Source organism: Dryobates pubescens, chromosome 17 (genome assembly GCF_014839835.1).
Source record: "Dryobates pubescens isolate bDryPub1 chromosome 17, bDryPub1.pri, whole genome shotgun sequence".
Classification (NCBI taxonomy): domain Eukaryota; kingdom Metazoa; phylum Chordata; class Aves; order Piciformes; family Picidae; genus Dryobates; species Dryobates pubescens.
This window is the reverse complement of record NC_071628.1, coordinates 6390825-6407951: the sequence shown is the minus strand read 5'-3', so window position 1 is coordinate 6407951 and position 17127 is coordinate 6390825. Positions and strand designations below refer to the sequence as shown.

The 17127-nt window shown below is 48.4% G+C and overlaps 1 protein-coding gene across 5 annotated transcripts in view; it reads right to left on the bottom strand.

The window, feature by feature from the left end:
* Window positions 1-734: 734 nt before the first annotated feature.
* ARNT2 (aryl hydrocarbon receptor nuclear translocator 2) overlaps window positions 735-17127 on the bottom strand; it is a 99206-nt gene continuing 82813 nt past the window's right edge. For all 5 annotated transcript variants that reach the window (XM_054168968.1, XM_054168969.1, XM_054168966.1 and 2 more), the window contains 7 exons: window positions 13856-13928; window positions 13574-13697; window positions 9464-9563; window positions 6797-6935; window positions 4540-4705; window positions 1423-1559; window positions 735-1120 (listed from right to left, as the gene is read on the bottom strand). In XM_054168968.1, the coding sequence (XP_054024943.1) occupies window positions 1022-1120; window positions 1423-1559; window positions 4540-4705; window positions 6797-6935; window positions 9464-9563; window positions 13574-13697; window positions 13856-13928 (838 nt within the window). In that variant the 3' untranslated portion in view covers window positions 735-1021. The remainder of the gene's footprint in view (window positions 1121-1422; window positions 1560-4539; window positions 4706-6796; window positions 6936-9463; window positions 9564-13573; window positions 13698-13855; window positions 13929-17127) is intronic.

Here is a 17127-nt window from a genome sequence, read left to right as displayed (position 1 = left end):
GATATAGAAAATGCAGCCTGGATGTGTTTACAGTCGTTTGTCACCGGGCAGTAGTTTTGGGGGAAGCAAGACCAGCAGAAATTAAAGCAGCCAGAGAGAAATGTATAAAATTATAGGCCTCAATTCAGTGCAAAACCAGACTAATAGCTTATGTAGGCAAACGTTTGTTCTGAACAGAGAACCACCTGAATTCGAAGTAAGAACACCTAGGTGAAGCGATGGAGACTCCCACCACACCCAAACCCCCCGCGAGCGTCGGCAGCCTCCTCAGGACACTCCAGAGCAGGACCCTTCCTAAAGGCAAAAGAAAACCAGTACGGGAAGCACCTCCTACAGCACGAGATATACAGAAAGCACCCAAATGTACACACAGGCAAGGGCCACCGAGAAAAGGCAGAGCTGCAGCTGCTGGCGAGAGAGGCCTACGTCGTGTAGCTTAATCTCACATTGAAAGTGACCTAAGGAAAAACCAAGCTACCAAGAAGCAAAGGAAAAACAGAAGGTTCTGTCTGCTCCCAGAAAACTCAAGCTTACAGCAAGGCATCGAAATGGGAGTGGTAGGCACTGTAGCAAGACCCTACCCACCTCTCTGTTAGTCTGTGTTACCTCTTCAGCTATTGCAGAACGACCCTTCAAGGAACAGCAGCTATTGGTCACATTCAAATAGTTAAGACTCAGAGATAGAAAATTTTCTTTCTTTCCTTTTTTTTTTTTCCTTTTGTTGGGTTTGTGTTTTGTTTTAAGTCAGGCAAAGTTTTTCATCTCTGAGGTAGATGCCAATAAAATCAAAAGAGAACACAAATCAAGATGGAGCTGTCAAGGACCACTAAGCAGCGCTGGAGCTCCTCTGTCAGCACTGAGGCACCCCCGAGGAGGAGAGAGCAAGGCCTACGCCGCTATCGAGCATCACAGACGTGTCCTCGGCTTTAGGAGCTTCTACAGGGACGCAACACGGGGAACAGCAGAGCCAAACTGACACCGAAATGGCCGTGGAGGAGAACTTCCATCTCTGCTCGGCAAGCTACTCAGAAAACGGTGGAAACATGCCCAGGTCAGCAAAGTCTTCGATGTTGTAATTGCCGGTGCCCTGCGTCGGATCCCCCGGCATCGGCAGCATGTCCTGCGGGGCAAGGAGAGACCACAGTGAAACCCGCTGCCACGGCACCCAGCCACAAACTGCTGCCTGCTCACCCTGCAGGGGCGACCCAGGGGAGGCCAAAGCTTAGACAAATAAGGTGGAAAAGACAGAAGGCTTAAGTGCAAGGTGCAGGCAACAAAACCATCTCCACTGTAGTTAATGCCAGCCCACAGCAGTGCAAACCCATAGCAGTGCCGGCACCCCGGGCACTGAGAGCTGTGGCTCCTCAGCTCAGGGAGCAGCTGCCCAAGGGCTGCCCTCTGGGCTGGCTGAGCCCTCCTCACCTGGAAGACCTCGGTCTGGCTGGGCTGTGGGTGCGAGTGCTGCTCGCCGCTCTGCTGGTTGTGGTGCTGGCTCTGCCACTGCGACCACACTTCCGAAGGCCTCCCCTGGAACTGGCTGCTGCTCTGGCCACCTTCAGCTGGCCGGGGGGAGAAAGGGCACAAGTCAGAGAGCAGCTCCTTCACAAAGCCTGTCTGCTTCTGAGGCTTCACCCATCAGTGCCTGTGCTTGCAAACGGATCTTAGCAAAGAGCCCCCAAGTGACACCCTGCATGCCCTGCCCCTGCAGGCTGGAAGCTGAAGGCAGTTTCAGCCCCAACTGCAGGGTGGGGGCCAAGCCCAGAGCAAAGCTCATTGCTACAGCTGCACAGACACGGCAGATGAATGGCTAACAGCCAAAGGCACACCATAAACCAGGCACTGGGAGACAATTTTCAAGCATTCTCCCACCACTTTTTAGCCCCTAATAGGGAATATTTGACATTTGACTTGAAAACTGCACCATCTGAAGGCTCTTTCTCTTTGAAAGATTAAGCCCTGCAGAGCACTGGCTGCACAGTTACCTGCTGGTGGAAGAAGCACATAAAGCAGATGTAAAACCAGTAAGATCAACAGACTACAGCCTTGCTGTGCTAGATGCAGCCACTGCTCTACCAAATGCAGAGTGTTGTCTGCTGAGCCATCTTGCCCTCCCTTATTCCAGCTGCAAAATGATTTATTTAACATGTGGCTTACAGCAAATTATTGTCCTGGCATTAGGGTGATGGCTTCTTAAAAGTCTGGGGCCATTGAAACTTCACATAGAGTAATGTAAACAGCACAGTTTGATGGTAAACACACTTAAAATGATGATTGCAGGGAGATGGATTTCTTCTAACTAGTCTACCAGAAAACCCCACAGTGCCCAGGTTAATTTGGTCACTTATCACACAGACACTTTACCTGAGTGCAGCCACAGATCACACTCAGACTGACTCCATTCAGCCTGACATTTCTATAGACTAGCCCCCAGGGTACACAGTTCTGGGACCATTTTCTTCCAGTTATTTCCAGCATCTCCTTTTAAGAATTAGCATTTTAGAAAGCTTGCCACCAGGGTTATGCTTTTCCTCCAAACATTTTCTCCTCTTTGTTTCTCCTCCCCTCTTTTTGCCCCTACACAACCACTCTTACCATTTTTGCCTATTTCTCCCTCACTGTAGAGAATCAAGCTGGGTAGATCTGGTACTCTCCAGTTATCAGTGCCCTATGCCAAGGGTGCCAAGTTTCCACATGTGTGTTAAGGTTTCTGATAACCAAGACTCAGTGATGGCAAATCAGCCACTACTCTCAGTGATGGCTTCAGAAAATACAGACATTTGCTTAATCCAATCCTTTTGGCTACCAGTGAACCATGCAAAACAGATCCATTGGGCATTCCACAGGGGAAGGAGCAGGCTGTGGTGACGTGCTTCTGTCACATCTGAAGTAGATGATCACAGCTTCTTCCTCACTGACATTACAGCCACCAGTAACTCAGCTGACTCAGAAACCCTGCAGCCATTTGCGGGCCAGAAAACTCAGGGAAGTTACCCCTCAAGAGAATGCTGCAAAGGTTTTGCTGGGTTTTGGGGTTGGTTGTGGGGTTGTTTGTGATTCTTGTGTTTATCAATTACTCTTTTTTTCCCCCTCAGAACAACACACTGAAATTAACTCAGTGAGGCAAATGCTGCTGCTTCTCAGCAGAGTGGTTGCTGCCAGCCGGAGGTTCAAGAGGTTTGTCCCTGTGAAGGCTGTGTTATTAATAGCATCCAAACTGATGTAGGTCAGGAAATGTTTCTCATTAGGTGAGAGAGTTCTTGCCAAGTAGCTTAGGCCTGAAATGCAAAGCTGTCTCATAAACAACTGTACAAAGCCTGGTGGAAATGGAGGCATGGATCAGCTCTGTGGGAAGAGCTGCCTTTTCCCAAGCAACACGGCACAGGTCTGAGCTCAGCGAGGCTGAGCTGCAGCAGCTCTGCATCAAGTCTGTTCTCAGGGAACAAGAGAAAAACAACTCTGCTACCTATGCTGCTTAGAATTGCACCTTGTTATGAGCCAGCAGCATTTTTCATGGACCCCATGGGTGCTTATCACTGAGGAATCCATATTTGGTTTTACCCTTGAATATTATTTTGCTGTTGGAATGCAGAAAGTTGCTAAGGGGTCACCCATTTAAGTCATGGTCTGAAAGCCACTGAATCAGGATGTAATAGGAGAAGAAAACAACTGCAAGATACGGCACCTACTCTGATGAGGTTAGTAGCAGCAAAGGCACAAAACCATCCTGTCTAGCCAGAGTCCAACAAGCCATCTCTGGGCAGGAGGACATCACCATGCAGGCAGGAAAGTTCAAAAATGAAAAGAATGTGGATTTGTGCCATTTAAGTGTTCTCCTGAGAAGTAAAACCTGCTTGAACCTGCTGACCACAAATTGAGAGGATGTGTGCCAGTGATGTAAGCAACTTGGAATCTTTCATGACATCATTTGCCAACACATAATGTGCTCTCCTGCCATGAAACAGCTCAATTTTCTGAAGCCTGGCCTATGTGGAGGAGGTGCACCATGGAGGTAACATGTTTCTCTCACAGAATCAGAGAATCATTAGGGTTGGAAGGGACCTCAAGGATCATTTGGTTCCAACCCCCCTGCCATGGGCAGGGACACCTCACACTACAGCAGGGTGCTCACAGCCACATCCAGCCTGGCTTTAAAAACCTCCAGGCATGAGGCTTCCACCACACCCCTGGGCAACCTGTGCCAGTCTCTCACCACCCTCATGGGGAAGAATTTCTCCCTAACATCCAATCTGAATCTACCCATTTCTATTTTTGCTCCATTCCCCCTAGTCCTATCATTACCTGACACCCTAAAAAGTCCCAAAAGCCCCTCCTCAGCTTTCTTGTAGGCCCCCTTAAGATCCTGGAAGGGCCACAATAAGGTCTCCTCTGTCCTCTGTGCTCAAGAGGGCAAAGCAAAGTTCTTTTACCTCCTGGGCTTCCCCATCAACCCACGAAAAGAACAGGCTGGAGGCTTTGTGCTGAGGCCACCACCAGAGACGCTGACGTGCAGGGGGCTGCGCGGCAGCAGCCAGAGCTTACCGAAGCCGGCGCTGCGCGTCGCCAGGCTGGAGTAGGCATTGCCGCTGGGGGAGGAGGTGGCTGGGCTGGACAGGGGGCTGTAGGACGACGGGTCGGCCGGGTAGCTGTGACTTGTCCCAATCCCGAAGGGAGATGACTGAGCCTTGCCAGACTGCGATGGAATTTGCTGAGGAACAAGGGGTAAAAGAAGTTTTACTGTTGAGCAGCACAGCAGCCCTTGTGTTTAGAATCCTCGAACACAGGTTGGAAGGGACCTCCAAGGATCGTCTGGTCCAACCTTTCTTGGGATAAGCACAGTCATAATTTCTCCCCAAGCTTCTCTATTCCCATCTGTAAGGATGTTGTTTCCTACTGAAGGGGTTGGGAAAAGCCAATGAAGGACGAAACCAAAAGGCTGTCCACCTCCAGTCTCTCAGTGAGGCACTGTTTCGTTCGGGCAAAGGCCGAGCAAGCGGTGCGGCGGTGCCTCGGCACGGCGCTCCTGCCCCAGCCACGCTGCACTCCTGGCAAACGCAGCTAGGGCTCTCCTGCTGATTAACTCACAAGTACTCAATATCAGAGCTATCTGGGAAACAGCATTTCCTTCCCCTCTTGTTACACCCTGAGCAGGTATAACGCATTTGCCTCCCTTTGGCAGGTGCTTTGCTTTGGCGGTGCCAGAGTAAGCTGTCTGGTAGAACACATGCAATCCCCAGATGACCAGAGTTTCCAGTGCCTGGGGCTGAAGGGCCAAAAACGTTTCAAAGCTAGTAAGCTGCTTTCTTTTATTGCCTAAGAAGGCACAGACAGCAAAGTTCCTTTGCCCTGTGAAAGGCTTGGGAGGGAGTGTGAGTCACCAGTCCTGGGAACAGGGAAGAAAAAGTCCAACTTTGCTTTAACTGGGCTGCTGAGTTGATTCAAGGGCATTAAAACCACCTTCCTGGTATTTTCATCTACATAGTGGCTTCATCAATGATTCTCCAAGATTGTGACAGAGATGAATAAACACTGCAGACTGCTTTGAGACATGGACAATACCTACAGTGAGGCCAAGGGAGCTGAAGTGGCTCATCCAAAGTCCTGTGCTACAGCCATGTAGAATGCTGCAGACAGAATCTGCTTATGAACCATTTCCAGCAGTTCCAAGAAAAACTCCCTGCCCAACCAGTTCCACAAATAGAAATTAAAGGTGATTACATCTCTGGATCCTTCTAACCATGTGCACTGCTATTGGCAATCAATGCACTCAAGTGAAACTGTTCCCTTGGACAAATGGAGGGGAACTGGGGGAGGAAAACAGATCCCAACAGGCACATAACATGCTGAAGATGCTGTGAAGTCTTCAGCTCAGTTCCAAGCTAAATTTCTGAAGGCTTCCATAATGCCAGTGAGAGCATGGTGTGTCAGCTCCTGCAAGGCTCTGTTTTACTTCATTTACGATGGGTGAGTGAATTCCAATTTGCCTGCACTCTGCTGACTTGGACAGAATTGCACAGCAAGAGGAGGGAGCATTTTTCAGTCATCTCTAGCACACCCTGTACTGTTAACAGTCAGTGTTACAACTGGATTTCATTGAACAGGTGTGACAGAGTAACCAGGGCACACTGAGGGCTGGAAACAGTAACAGGGAAATAATTCAGTGACTGAAGAATTATTTGGTGTCATTCTTTCTACCTAACAAAGGAAAGCCAGGAGTGGTTAACAGCCCCACGAATGACAGCACCAACACGAGCATTTCATATTCTTTGTCTTTAACAGAGTTTCAGACCAGTTTTCTTTTCTTGTTACAGAACCAGAGGTAATTTCTGGGCTAACACTGTTGAGTGCAGGGCATCTCCTGGAAGGATGTGCACAGAGCAAAGTGTGAGCAGCACCAATGGAGGGGCAGTGAGCTGAGCAGCCTCTGCTCTGAATCCATGCCTAGGTTTGTTTGCACCCTTGTCTGATAACTGCTGCTGACTGTGGGTAACAGTGCTGGGTGCAAGGTCTTGGCAGGCTTACCACTAAAGCATCACAGCACTTCCATTCAGTGCCTGAGACCTTCCACTGGACTTTATGGCAGCATGGCCACTGCCACTCTCATGAACACTGTCACAAACTAAATGCAGGCACGCACAGGGCAGCTAAGTCATTGCCACCTGCCAAGGAGGGGGACTACTCCTCTCTGACCACAAAGGCTAATGACCAAGTACAGTGAACAGAAATGGGGTTTGCTACCCCAAGCAGAGAGACTGCAAATCTTTAGTGGGCATGGCAGTAAACCACCTTTGATCAGTACCTGTCCTGGGAACGGCGGGCGATTGCCGGTCCAGGCCACCTGGCCCTGGTTCAGCTGGCGAGAGATCTGTGTCAGGTTCTGGCCTGTGGACGAAGAGGACTGGATGTCGTTCACGCCGGGCACGTGCACCACAGAGGAGCTAGGGGGACAGAAAGGGTGCCTCAGCTGCAGGATACACTCTCCATGCACAAACAGCATCCCACATGGAAGCTAACTGCTCAGTCTGTCTTGAGAACAAATTACTCCAAAGCACCCCAAAACCGGGAACCACACTGGCAGGCTAAAATGTCAGCTCCGACAGAGGCAAAATGACTGCGAGTTAGGTTTCTCCAGTCTCTTTGAAAGGGCTTGCAGGAATCAGTTCAGGCTAACATGTGGTGCATGAACACTGAGCTCCCCACTAGTCTATTATTTAATGCATTTAAAACCCCTTGCCTGCAGAGAGTATCCAAGCAGCTACTTCACTTCAAATTTGTGCTTAAAGTCAGAAGTATTTAAGCATTTGCATAAATGCCACCCTAAATTAAGATACATGAAAAGATGCTACTAGTAAGTACTTAATTAGTTTCTTGCCTGGGAAATGAAGAAGTGTGTGTGTTGCTGCCAGATTAAATTGTGGAGCTTTTAATTCCTATCCTCACCAACTGCTTAACAGGAGCATGCAGTTACACACAGGGACAATCAAGACAAAAAGTCAAACTCCTGTAACAGCTTTGGAGTTACAGCAAGCAGCAAACTGTTTCCAAAGGAATTTGTTTGTAAGTTAGCTGTTTTCTTCTAACTGAACTTCATTACAGAGCAAGTTCCCAGAAATCTGTAATGGGAAGTAAATTCTTACGAGGGACTGCTCTACTTTACCACTTGGTTCTCATGCAAGTCTTGAACAAGGAAATCTATGACCACACACTGGGAATGAGCTTTATATATATAAACCCACATATTTCTTATTTCACATGCCATAGAAATGAGTATCAATGAGGACTCAACATCTGAAAATGCCTTTGTGCATCCACTGCAACAGCCTGCTCCTCTCTCCAGTCCCCTTCACCATTGTCTATCTGCACAATCATTCTACAGAGAAAGGAGAGAGCAGATTGGGAAAAGCAGTAAACAAGGCTGAGCAGAAAGGGTGCAAGGCTCTGAATCCTCTGAGAACAGGAAAAATCCCTCCCAGAGTGGTAACAAAACATGGCAGGCATCTGAATATAGGAGCTGTTATTCTCTGTTAAGCTGCCTAAAAGCAAAGTGTGTGTTTGGAAAGTCTTTGTACAATTTCTTTGCTCTCCCCTCCTCCCCTTTTTTTTTTGCTCTCCAAATTTCCTTTTTCTTTTTCACTACCAGAGAGTCTCCAAGAGGGCTATGTGGACCAGAAAGTCCATCTCAGTGTGGCTGAACTCAGAAGCACACAGCAGCTGGCCCTACTGCTAACACCTTCCCAGCTGGGCTGGCAAATCCCATCGTTGAAGGGGCTTGGACTGCATCCAGAACATGTCCTTTGAAACCAGGGGTCTGTAAAACAGTGCCTAAAGGCTGCCCAGGTGCAGGGACTGAATGGACCAGCCTGGAGAGCACTCAGGGAGGACAGGTCATTGAGGGTGGCAATGCTGGAGATGTGTAATTGCTTGATGCAGCAGTAAGGAAAAAAGCTGCAGTTAAACATCAAGACTTAACAAAAGAAACAACCAAAACACACCCCCCAAGCCCAAGGTGGCAAGTCAACTATTCAGCAAGAGCCAAGACCCAATTAAAAGACATTTTCATTTACAGTCATATCCTCCCTCAAGTCATTCTTGGCTTTAATTTGACAAAACACACAGAGGGGTTTTATTGCTTCTTACTGAGATTATTAGCAAGAACAACTCTAAGAATACATTGGTTTCAAATAAAACTATCTTCTGCAGATGTTTTCCAGTTCTTGGAACTGCCAGCCCCTGAAGGGCTGCTCCTTCACTTTCACAACCTTGGTTTGTCTACACCAGATGAAAAACTCCAGTATGACAATCCCAGAACAGTGATATAAAAGGCACCAAGGCCAACAGAGCCTCCATTGCCTGCTCTCAGGAAGTGAATGGAAATGAAGGCAAACTTCAACTTCTCTACTGCCAGCAGGCAGGCAACACCACACCTGGGAATAACTGAAATGCCTCAGAAGATGCCAGATCACCATCCTATGCACATGTGGGAGCTGCCTTGAACTTTCCATGCCCAGGTGTCAGCCCACACCAGGGACTATGGAGAAGCATCCCTCTGTTCCCTATAACAAGGTGTCCACACCAATGCCCTTCAAGGCAGCCTGAAGAAGTACTGACAGTGTAAGAGCAAAACAAACCTTTGCAGCTTCCTAGCTTGGTTGAATGTTCCTCAGATTTCTGGGCTTGCCCCAGCACCTCTCAGATTTATTTCCCTTCACAATCTGTTGCTGCTGCTTAGTTTCTTTCCAATTACATCATCACAGCAACAAGTAGCTACTTACCAGCCACTACTTTTAACAGAGATATCCAAATCATCTCAGCTGTAAGGCATCATGTAGGGGTGTGCACAAAGCAAAGCTCAGTCATGCAAAGAAAGCCCTTGCATCTTAGGTCAGTCCTGATTCCACCAGTCAAAGGGGAAAGGTCTCCCACTGTTGGACAGAAGCTGTTAAATCCAGGATCTGGACTACCGTACCTGAAGGTCTTTCCTGAATGCCCTGGCTGAAAGGGGCTTCCCTGTGAGTAGAGCTGCTGGTTTCCTGCTGTGGATGCTGAGGCCATCATTTTTTTATCTGCTGCAAAAGAAAAATAAATCACAGGGAAAGTAAAGTTTAGGGGATGAGAAAAGGAAGGCAGAGTTATTCAAGGTGCACACACAGCAGGGGCTTCTCCAAGCTGTATGAAGCAGCCCTGTGGAACACACTGAGAATGACACAGGAGGGCTGTGTGTCAACCCAGGGTGAAACCAGAGGCACAGCTGGTTTGTATCTACTTCATACCCTCTTCCCAGGCTGCACCTCACAAATGCTGTTGTTTGCATGGAACAGAGCACTGGCACATGTCCCCCAGCCACACAGCCCAGACCTCCTCTGTGCCCACTCCTGATCAGGCAGGCAGCAGGGAGAATGGGAGACACAGACTGGCTCTAGCTGAGGCAAGGATTGCACAAGATCCTGCTATGGACTGGAAAGAGGAACAAAGGTTTTCTGGAAGAAAGAGGGGAGAGCCTGCCTGGGAGAATGGAGGAACATCACACAAACCACCCCGGCTTGAAGATGGTCTGATGCAGGTGCTCCTCTGCGGCCTTCCTGGGGATGGCCTCAGGCAGGCTATGCTTCTGGCTCCAGAAGATGCTCTGCTGCTGTTATTTTAGTCTCTTTGCACTGAGGGAGCAGCTGGAAGCCTACATACTGCTGGGCTAAACATCCCTAGGAATGGTGTGCAAGAGTCCCATCCTAACCAGCTGACCACCTGCTTCCCCCCAGGACAACCAGAGAGTAGTGCTTGACCCTCCCAGGCAGCCTGGTGGCATGACTGCAGATCCAGGTGACCCCCTGCACACCTGAGTGATTCTTCAGCCCCTTCCTGCATCTCAATCTCACTTTGCTTCTGAGTGCCTCAGCAAGACAAAGCACTGGTCTCCTACGGATTTTGCTGTCCTGTATGTGGCTTAAGGGAGCAAACATCCCAGTGGGGTGTAAGACAGATTAGTGTAGTGAACACCACACACATGGAGATGCCATTAACTTTTATAGTCCACTCTTACTGTGGCAACTGGAGATCAGCCTCTAATTGAATGAAACCAGATTGGTTGAACAGTGCCATTTGGTGCCTTAGTTTGATTTTCTGGCACTGGATCATTGCACAGCCCAGGGAAGCCTCACTACTACTGCTTTTCTTCCAATAGTTTAAAGGCTTGCTCCACCATCATGTGCTTCCCTCATCTTCCCTTATTACCTGCTCCAAGCACAAAGCACTGCACAGCTTGCTGATGGCTTTGCAGTCATCTGTTTCTCTGCACCTCTGCCAGACCTAGATGTCAGGCCTGCCTCTTCATTTTCCCCTCTGCTCCTTTCAGATTCCCACTCATTTCACAAGGTGCTCTTCTGGGCAAAAGGCCAACTCAGTTCACAAGGAACAGAAGTGGGTTTTAGTTTTCCCCAGCTTTTGGAGCCCCTGTGAGTGTGGCTCACCAAAGATCTCCAACACACAGCAGCCCTTCCCTGTTATCTAAGCTCTCGCTTTATGTTCCCACAAGAACCTAAGCTCACCTTCACAAAAAGCCCCCAAAGTCACCCCAAAATAGCTCACATGAGCCTTGGAGGAGCAGTGTGCATGGCACTCCTGCAAGCTGTCACTGCTTTTCCTCTGCAGTGTAGAAATCTGTGGAAATCCCTCACTGGCTACATGCTGCCCAACACAGACACTATGGGCTGCAAACCTATGCTCTCCTATTAAAGGAACAAGGAGAAATGAGGACAAGGTCTCAAGAAGGTTGTGTAGTAGGAAGAACTGAGAATGGGTTGGGCTACCTCTAAGGAGAACAGATGAGTGTGCCATTTTGTGCAGCAATGAGAGGTCCCATTTCCTAAGGCCACCCTCTGCAGGGATACCAAACTCTCAGGGCTAGAAGAGACTGAGCCAAACCCTTGTGGGTACTTTAGATATTTGAGAACAACTCACCAGCCAAATTGAGAGTACCCTAAATGAACTGGAATTCCTCAAGTGCAGCAGAGTTGCCATGGCAGTTACCAGGGGGGGTGAGGCCAAGGCAAAGGGAACAGCTAAACTAATCTCAAACAGCTAAACCAGCTTTCAAATCCCTTTGCTGAGTCAGACGGAATGCTCTTCACCCTCTGAATCTGACACACATCTTTCTTCCTGCTGTGCTCCCACTCAGGACTGCACACACAACTCTCTGCTCTCACCTCTGGTACAGGACTGAAAGCCTTTTATTTTGTGTGTGTTTTGCCTGCACCTTTAGAGCTGTTTGTCTCTGCACCCCATCACTGTCCTGGTCAGTGATCTGCCCTTCTCCAGGCAGGACCTCTGCTTCTGCCTACAGAATGAAGATCTCTGTAAGCACATCATCTCATGCTTCAAGGTACTTGCATGAATCAGTGGCTTTCTTTCCCCACCTTTGTTTCCTAATGATGTGTGGTCACTGCATGCAATTGTGGCAACAACCTCCCTCTATGAGAGCTGTGTTTGTACAGAGCACAGCAGAGAACGAGGCCGGGGACCCACATAATGCAAATGGCTTGCAGGCAGCACGCAGGTCTGTCAATATTGGTTTTGGACAGCTTCTCTCATCTCTAACTGTGAACTAGCTCTTTTTATCATTCAGAGACCTTGATCACAGCTCCCAGGAGAAATTCAGACAGGGGGAATGGCCCAAAAAAAGCATAGCCTGTACATTGATAAGAATGAAAAGAGAAATGGCATCTCCAAGAACATAACCTCCCAGCTAGCCCACGGCATGCTAGACCCTTAACCCCAAGCCCTCCCCACAAACAGTTGAGAGCTCCCTGAAAAAGAGCCAATAAATCAGCCCCAAAACAAGATGTTCTTGCTTGGAAAAACATATTGTGGTGTTTAGGGCTGGAGTCTTCCTACCTTCCAACTGACCCCTTTTATGGCCTCAGTTGTTGACTTCACTGTTAAGAGTAGACAGACAAGGATGGACAAGAAGGACAGAGAAGTCATAGCAATAGGGGACAGAAGATCAAGTCTATCCTGCAGTTACAGAGCTTTCTCCAGTTGAAAAGGCCAAGCCAGACATAAGAAACCAATGCAGTGAGGTCACCTCCCAGCACCCCAGGAGCTAAAGCCTGTGGGTTGTTTCCTCCTTGCGCTGTGTGACCCTTGCACGTCGACTTGGTTAAAAGGAGTGTAAGAACTCCTCCTCTGCAGTGAGGACAGCTCAGGACAATAAACAATTAACAACTTCTTCCATGAGCTGTGCAATTCATGAGCCTGCTTTCCTACAGATACACTTCAAATGCCTCCTCTTCAGCTGCCAGTCCTTTCAGGGACTTCTGTCTGTTAGAGCAGCAGGCAGCATAGGCTGGGGCTCATCTGAGTCTGGGCTGTCTGCTCAGCTGACAAGTTGGCTGCTACCTCACAGAAGAGGAATGGGAAATCCTTTAGTGAGGGCAATCAGTAGTAAGGACTCTGTCCTCAGAGTCATTTTGACAAAATACAGAAGGACATTCTATTTCTGAGGCTACCATCACTCTTCCAGAGAGCTTGCCAACAAGTTCAAATGCTGTGGGGAAAAGAGCAAGGACTCACCAACTGGTAACAGTTGGCCTCAGCTGACCAGAAGGCCAGTACATTATTGCACCTCAAAGCAGCACTTGCCTCTGAAAGCATCAGTGCAAAAGCTGATGGCTTGATAACAATCTGCAGGCTGATCTTAAGAAACAGGGTAAATTTGGTAAGCCATGGTTATTTAGAGAGATGAACTCACAGCTGCTGCCTAAGACAGAAAATATGTGCTCAGAAATGGCAAGTCCTGCCCAGTGTGTTTAGCATGTCCAAACACTGCTTAAGGTGCCCCTCTGAAATTAAAAGAGAAACCAAACCTAGGTAGCTCTGGTGGCACAGAAATTGTCCTTCCCCTTTGAATTTACTCCTCATCTTTAAGAGAAATACCAGGCACAGGCAAATTCCAGGAAGAGTCCTGCTCAGGAATCTCTCTGCCATGCTGTAGTTTCTCTTCATTCTCTTGAAGCTGTGCTCCACATCACATAACCAGACTTCAGGTAGCGTTAAAAATTCAACAGCAGAGGCATTCACTTACAAGCAGTGATTCCAGCAAACATCTCAGCAAATCTAGGATCTCTCTCCTGGGAGAAGATGGCATCAGGCTTTTCCACAGATTTTCCACCCTCGTGAACACTGGCTGGTATGCTTGGAACAGGCACCTGTTGAGATACACAGAGGAAGGGAATTCCCTCCATCATGTTTTTATGAAGAGGAATTCAGGGACAGTCCCAATGTCTTTTTAATTTTGCTGAGATGTGCCACTGCTTTACAGTTGAGAAGATCAGAGGCACAAAAAGAACAACTTGAGAAATGTCACCTGAGATAAGTCATAGGATGACAGCCCATCTCTTTGATGTACTTCAAGTTCTGCTTGCTGCTGCTGAAGTTGTCTGCAAAGGAGACAAAATGACTTAGTTACCAGTTAAGACACAAAAAGGCACAGCCACAGCCTCCTGTTTGAGGCCGGTGCAACGTCTCTCAGAGGCCTGGGTAAACCCTTCCCTGGCACATCCCTGGGTTTGCAAAGCCTCTTCACTGGGAAATCTTGCACCACAGCAATATAATAGGGCACACAAAGAGCTCTGCTGTAACAGCAGAGGTCAGGAGACTGAGAGACTACTTCACAAAGTCAAATGGCAAATGTCGGGCACAGGCTAATGGCAATGTGAGGGACCGCTCAAACAAGCTCCTGAGGTCAGTAAGAGACTTCCATCCCTTGACAGAATAGAATAGGAATAGGGATAGGATAGAGCAGAATAGAATAGACCAAACCAGGTTGGAAGAGACCTTCAAGATCATCATGTCCAACCTATCATGCAACACCACCCAACCAACTAAACCATGCAACCAAGAAGGATAGAAGATAGGATAGGATAGGATAGGATAGGATAGGATAGGATAGGATAGAATAGAATAGAATAGAATAGAATAGAATAGAATAGAATAGACCAGGTTGGAAAAGACCTTTGAGATCATTGAGTCCAACCTATCACCCAACACCATCTAATCAACTAAACCATGGCACCAAGTGCCTCATCCAGTCTCTTCCTAAGCACCTCCAGTGATGGTGACTCCAGCATCTCCCTGGGCAGCACATTCCAATGGCCAATCTCTCTTGCTGGGAAGAACTTGTTCCTAACATCCAGCCTAAACCTCCCCTGGCACAGCTTGAGACTGTGTCCTCTTACTCTGGTGCTGGGTGCCTGGGAGAAGAGACCAACCCCCACCTGGCTACAACCTCCCTTCAGGTAGTTGTAGACAGCAATAAGGTCTCCCCTGAGCCTCCTCTTCTCCAGGCTAAGATGCTTTTCCAGGAGACACATTGCTCACACACCAGTTCCTAGGCTCCTGGGCAAACTGGACAAAAATCTGTAACCTGCAACAAACAGAAGTTCAGAGTGGATGGCCAGAAAGCTTTCTGCTAGCCTTACAGTGTGAGAACACAGGACACACAGAGTCACTTCAGTGCTATTAGCAACATGCAAAGAAGCCAGTGCTGCAGGTCACTGGAATGCCAGGGATTTTCCATGTTACTGTAGCCAACAGAAAATTGCTAAAAATTACCTCTGGAACGCAAAGAAGGTTTTTGTTCACAAACATCAAATGCATACTTCTCCACCAGAACTATAGGAGGTCATTTCATTTAGTTTAATTCTGGCCAATCTGTGGGGAAGTTCTCCTCAATACCACCCTGTGGGCAGCACCCACCCCTCACTCCTGTTGTTAAGGTGAAGCTCATCACACCTTCCATTTGTTTTTCCTCCAAAGCCTGGGTGTGTGTGTCAATAAACAGCACATTAGGTCTCTGCTGCCCTGTACAAAGCATGTTTTCTTGGTGCAGCCACACACACAGCTGAGCCAAACAAAACAGCACACTCACTAGGTGTTTGTTTTCCAGGCACTTCTAGCTTAGTGCTCCTTCACCCTCCTCTATCTTTCATCTCCAGTTCTCACGAAGCTGCAGCACAAGATCCTTCCCATGTTGTGTTCGCAGCACTGAACTTTGGGAGCAGCCTCCCAAACCCAGTTCCTATCTTCACTGAGCTCTGCATAAGCTATTCTGCACTTAATTAACACTGCAATGTAAAGCCAAGTTAAATTCTTCTGCTGTTGTTTGCTGCCTCTGTGTAAACAGTTCAAATGATGCTTGAAACCTGAAAGAAGCGATGCAGCAGTTCCTGGGCCAGCCAGCCAGCCACGGAGAGCTTAGGGCTGCTGTCACACACGGCCCTTGCCATCTGCTCAGCCTTCCTGACTGAACACTCAACACATGCAGGGCTCTGCAGTCACCATCTAAGTGCTGGGTGCTACACATTGGCCACAACAACCCCAGGCAGTGCTAGAGGCTGGGGTCAGCGTGGCTGGAGAGCGGCCAGGCAGAAAGGGACCTGGGGGTACTGGTTGATAGTAGGCTGAACATGAGCCTGCAGTGTGCCCAGGTGGCCATGAAGGCCAGTAGCATCCTGGCCTGTATCAGCAACAGTGTGGCCAGCAGGAGCATGGAGGTCATTCTGCCCTGTAATCAGCACTGGTCAGGCCACGTCTTGAGTCCTGTGTCCAGTTCTGGGCCCCTCAGTTTAGGAAAGATGTTGAGATGCTGGAAGGTGTCCAGAGAGGGGCAACAAAGCTGGGGAGGGGTTTGGAGCACAGCCCTGTGAGGAGAGGCTGAGGGAGCTGGGGTTGCTTAGCTTGGAGAAGAGAAGGCTCAGGGGAGACCTTGCTCTCTCCAACTCCCTGAAGGGAGGTTGTAGCCAGGTGGGGGCTGGTCTCTTCTCCCAGGCAAGCATCACCAGAACAAGAGGACACAGTCTCAAGCTGTGCCAGGGGAGGTTTAGGCTGGATGTTAGGAAGGTCTTCCCAGAAAGAGAGATTGGCCATTGGAATGTGCTGCCCAGGGAGGTGGTGGAGTCATCATCACTGGAGGTGTTTAGGAAGAGACTGGATGGGGTGCTTGGTTTAGCCAATTAGATGGTGTTGGATGATAGGGTGGATTTGATGATCTCAAAGGCCTTTTCCAACCTGGTCAATTCAATTCAATTCAATTCTATTCTATTATTTTTGTACAGGTGCAACAAAACCAGAGCTCATTACCAGTTCAGGCAAAACTCAACCTGCTTTCTGATTTTGAAACCAAACCCAAAGCCTTCCTTGGTTTTGATTTCAGTTTCACAGCTTCAAGGAGTAAATGAAAAAGAACCTTCCTGGCTCTCCAGGATACCCAGCCTAGGAGTAAGGTATTGTCTGGGTCACCTGAGCACTGCCTGTCCTGCAGGAGCTCATGGAACCCCCATCAATCTGAAGGGTTTGACAGTTCAAATTTACTTCAGTAAATGCCTTCTGGGGGAAAGGGAAGGCTCTGTGAAAGTTCCTTTGGCCCCAGAGAGGATTTCAGCTGAATTCATTGCTCTCTATGAACACTGAACTCACCCCTTCCCTTTCCAGGCATCAAAGTAACCAAAACCAGGACTTGAACTTTAAAATGCAGTCTCTGTGGTGGGAGAGAAACAAGACTACTGCATCCCTACCCAGCTATTTTTATGTGAGACAGGCATGCACACTTCCTGTGCCTGCTTTGGACAAAAGGGAGTA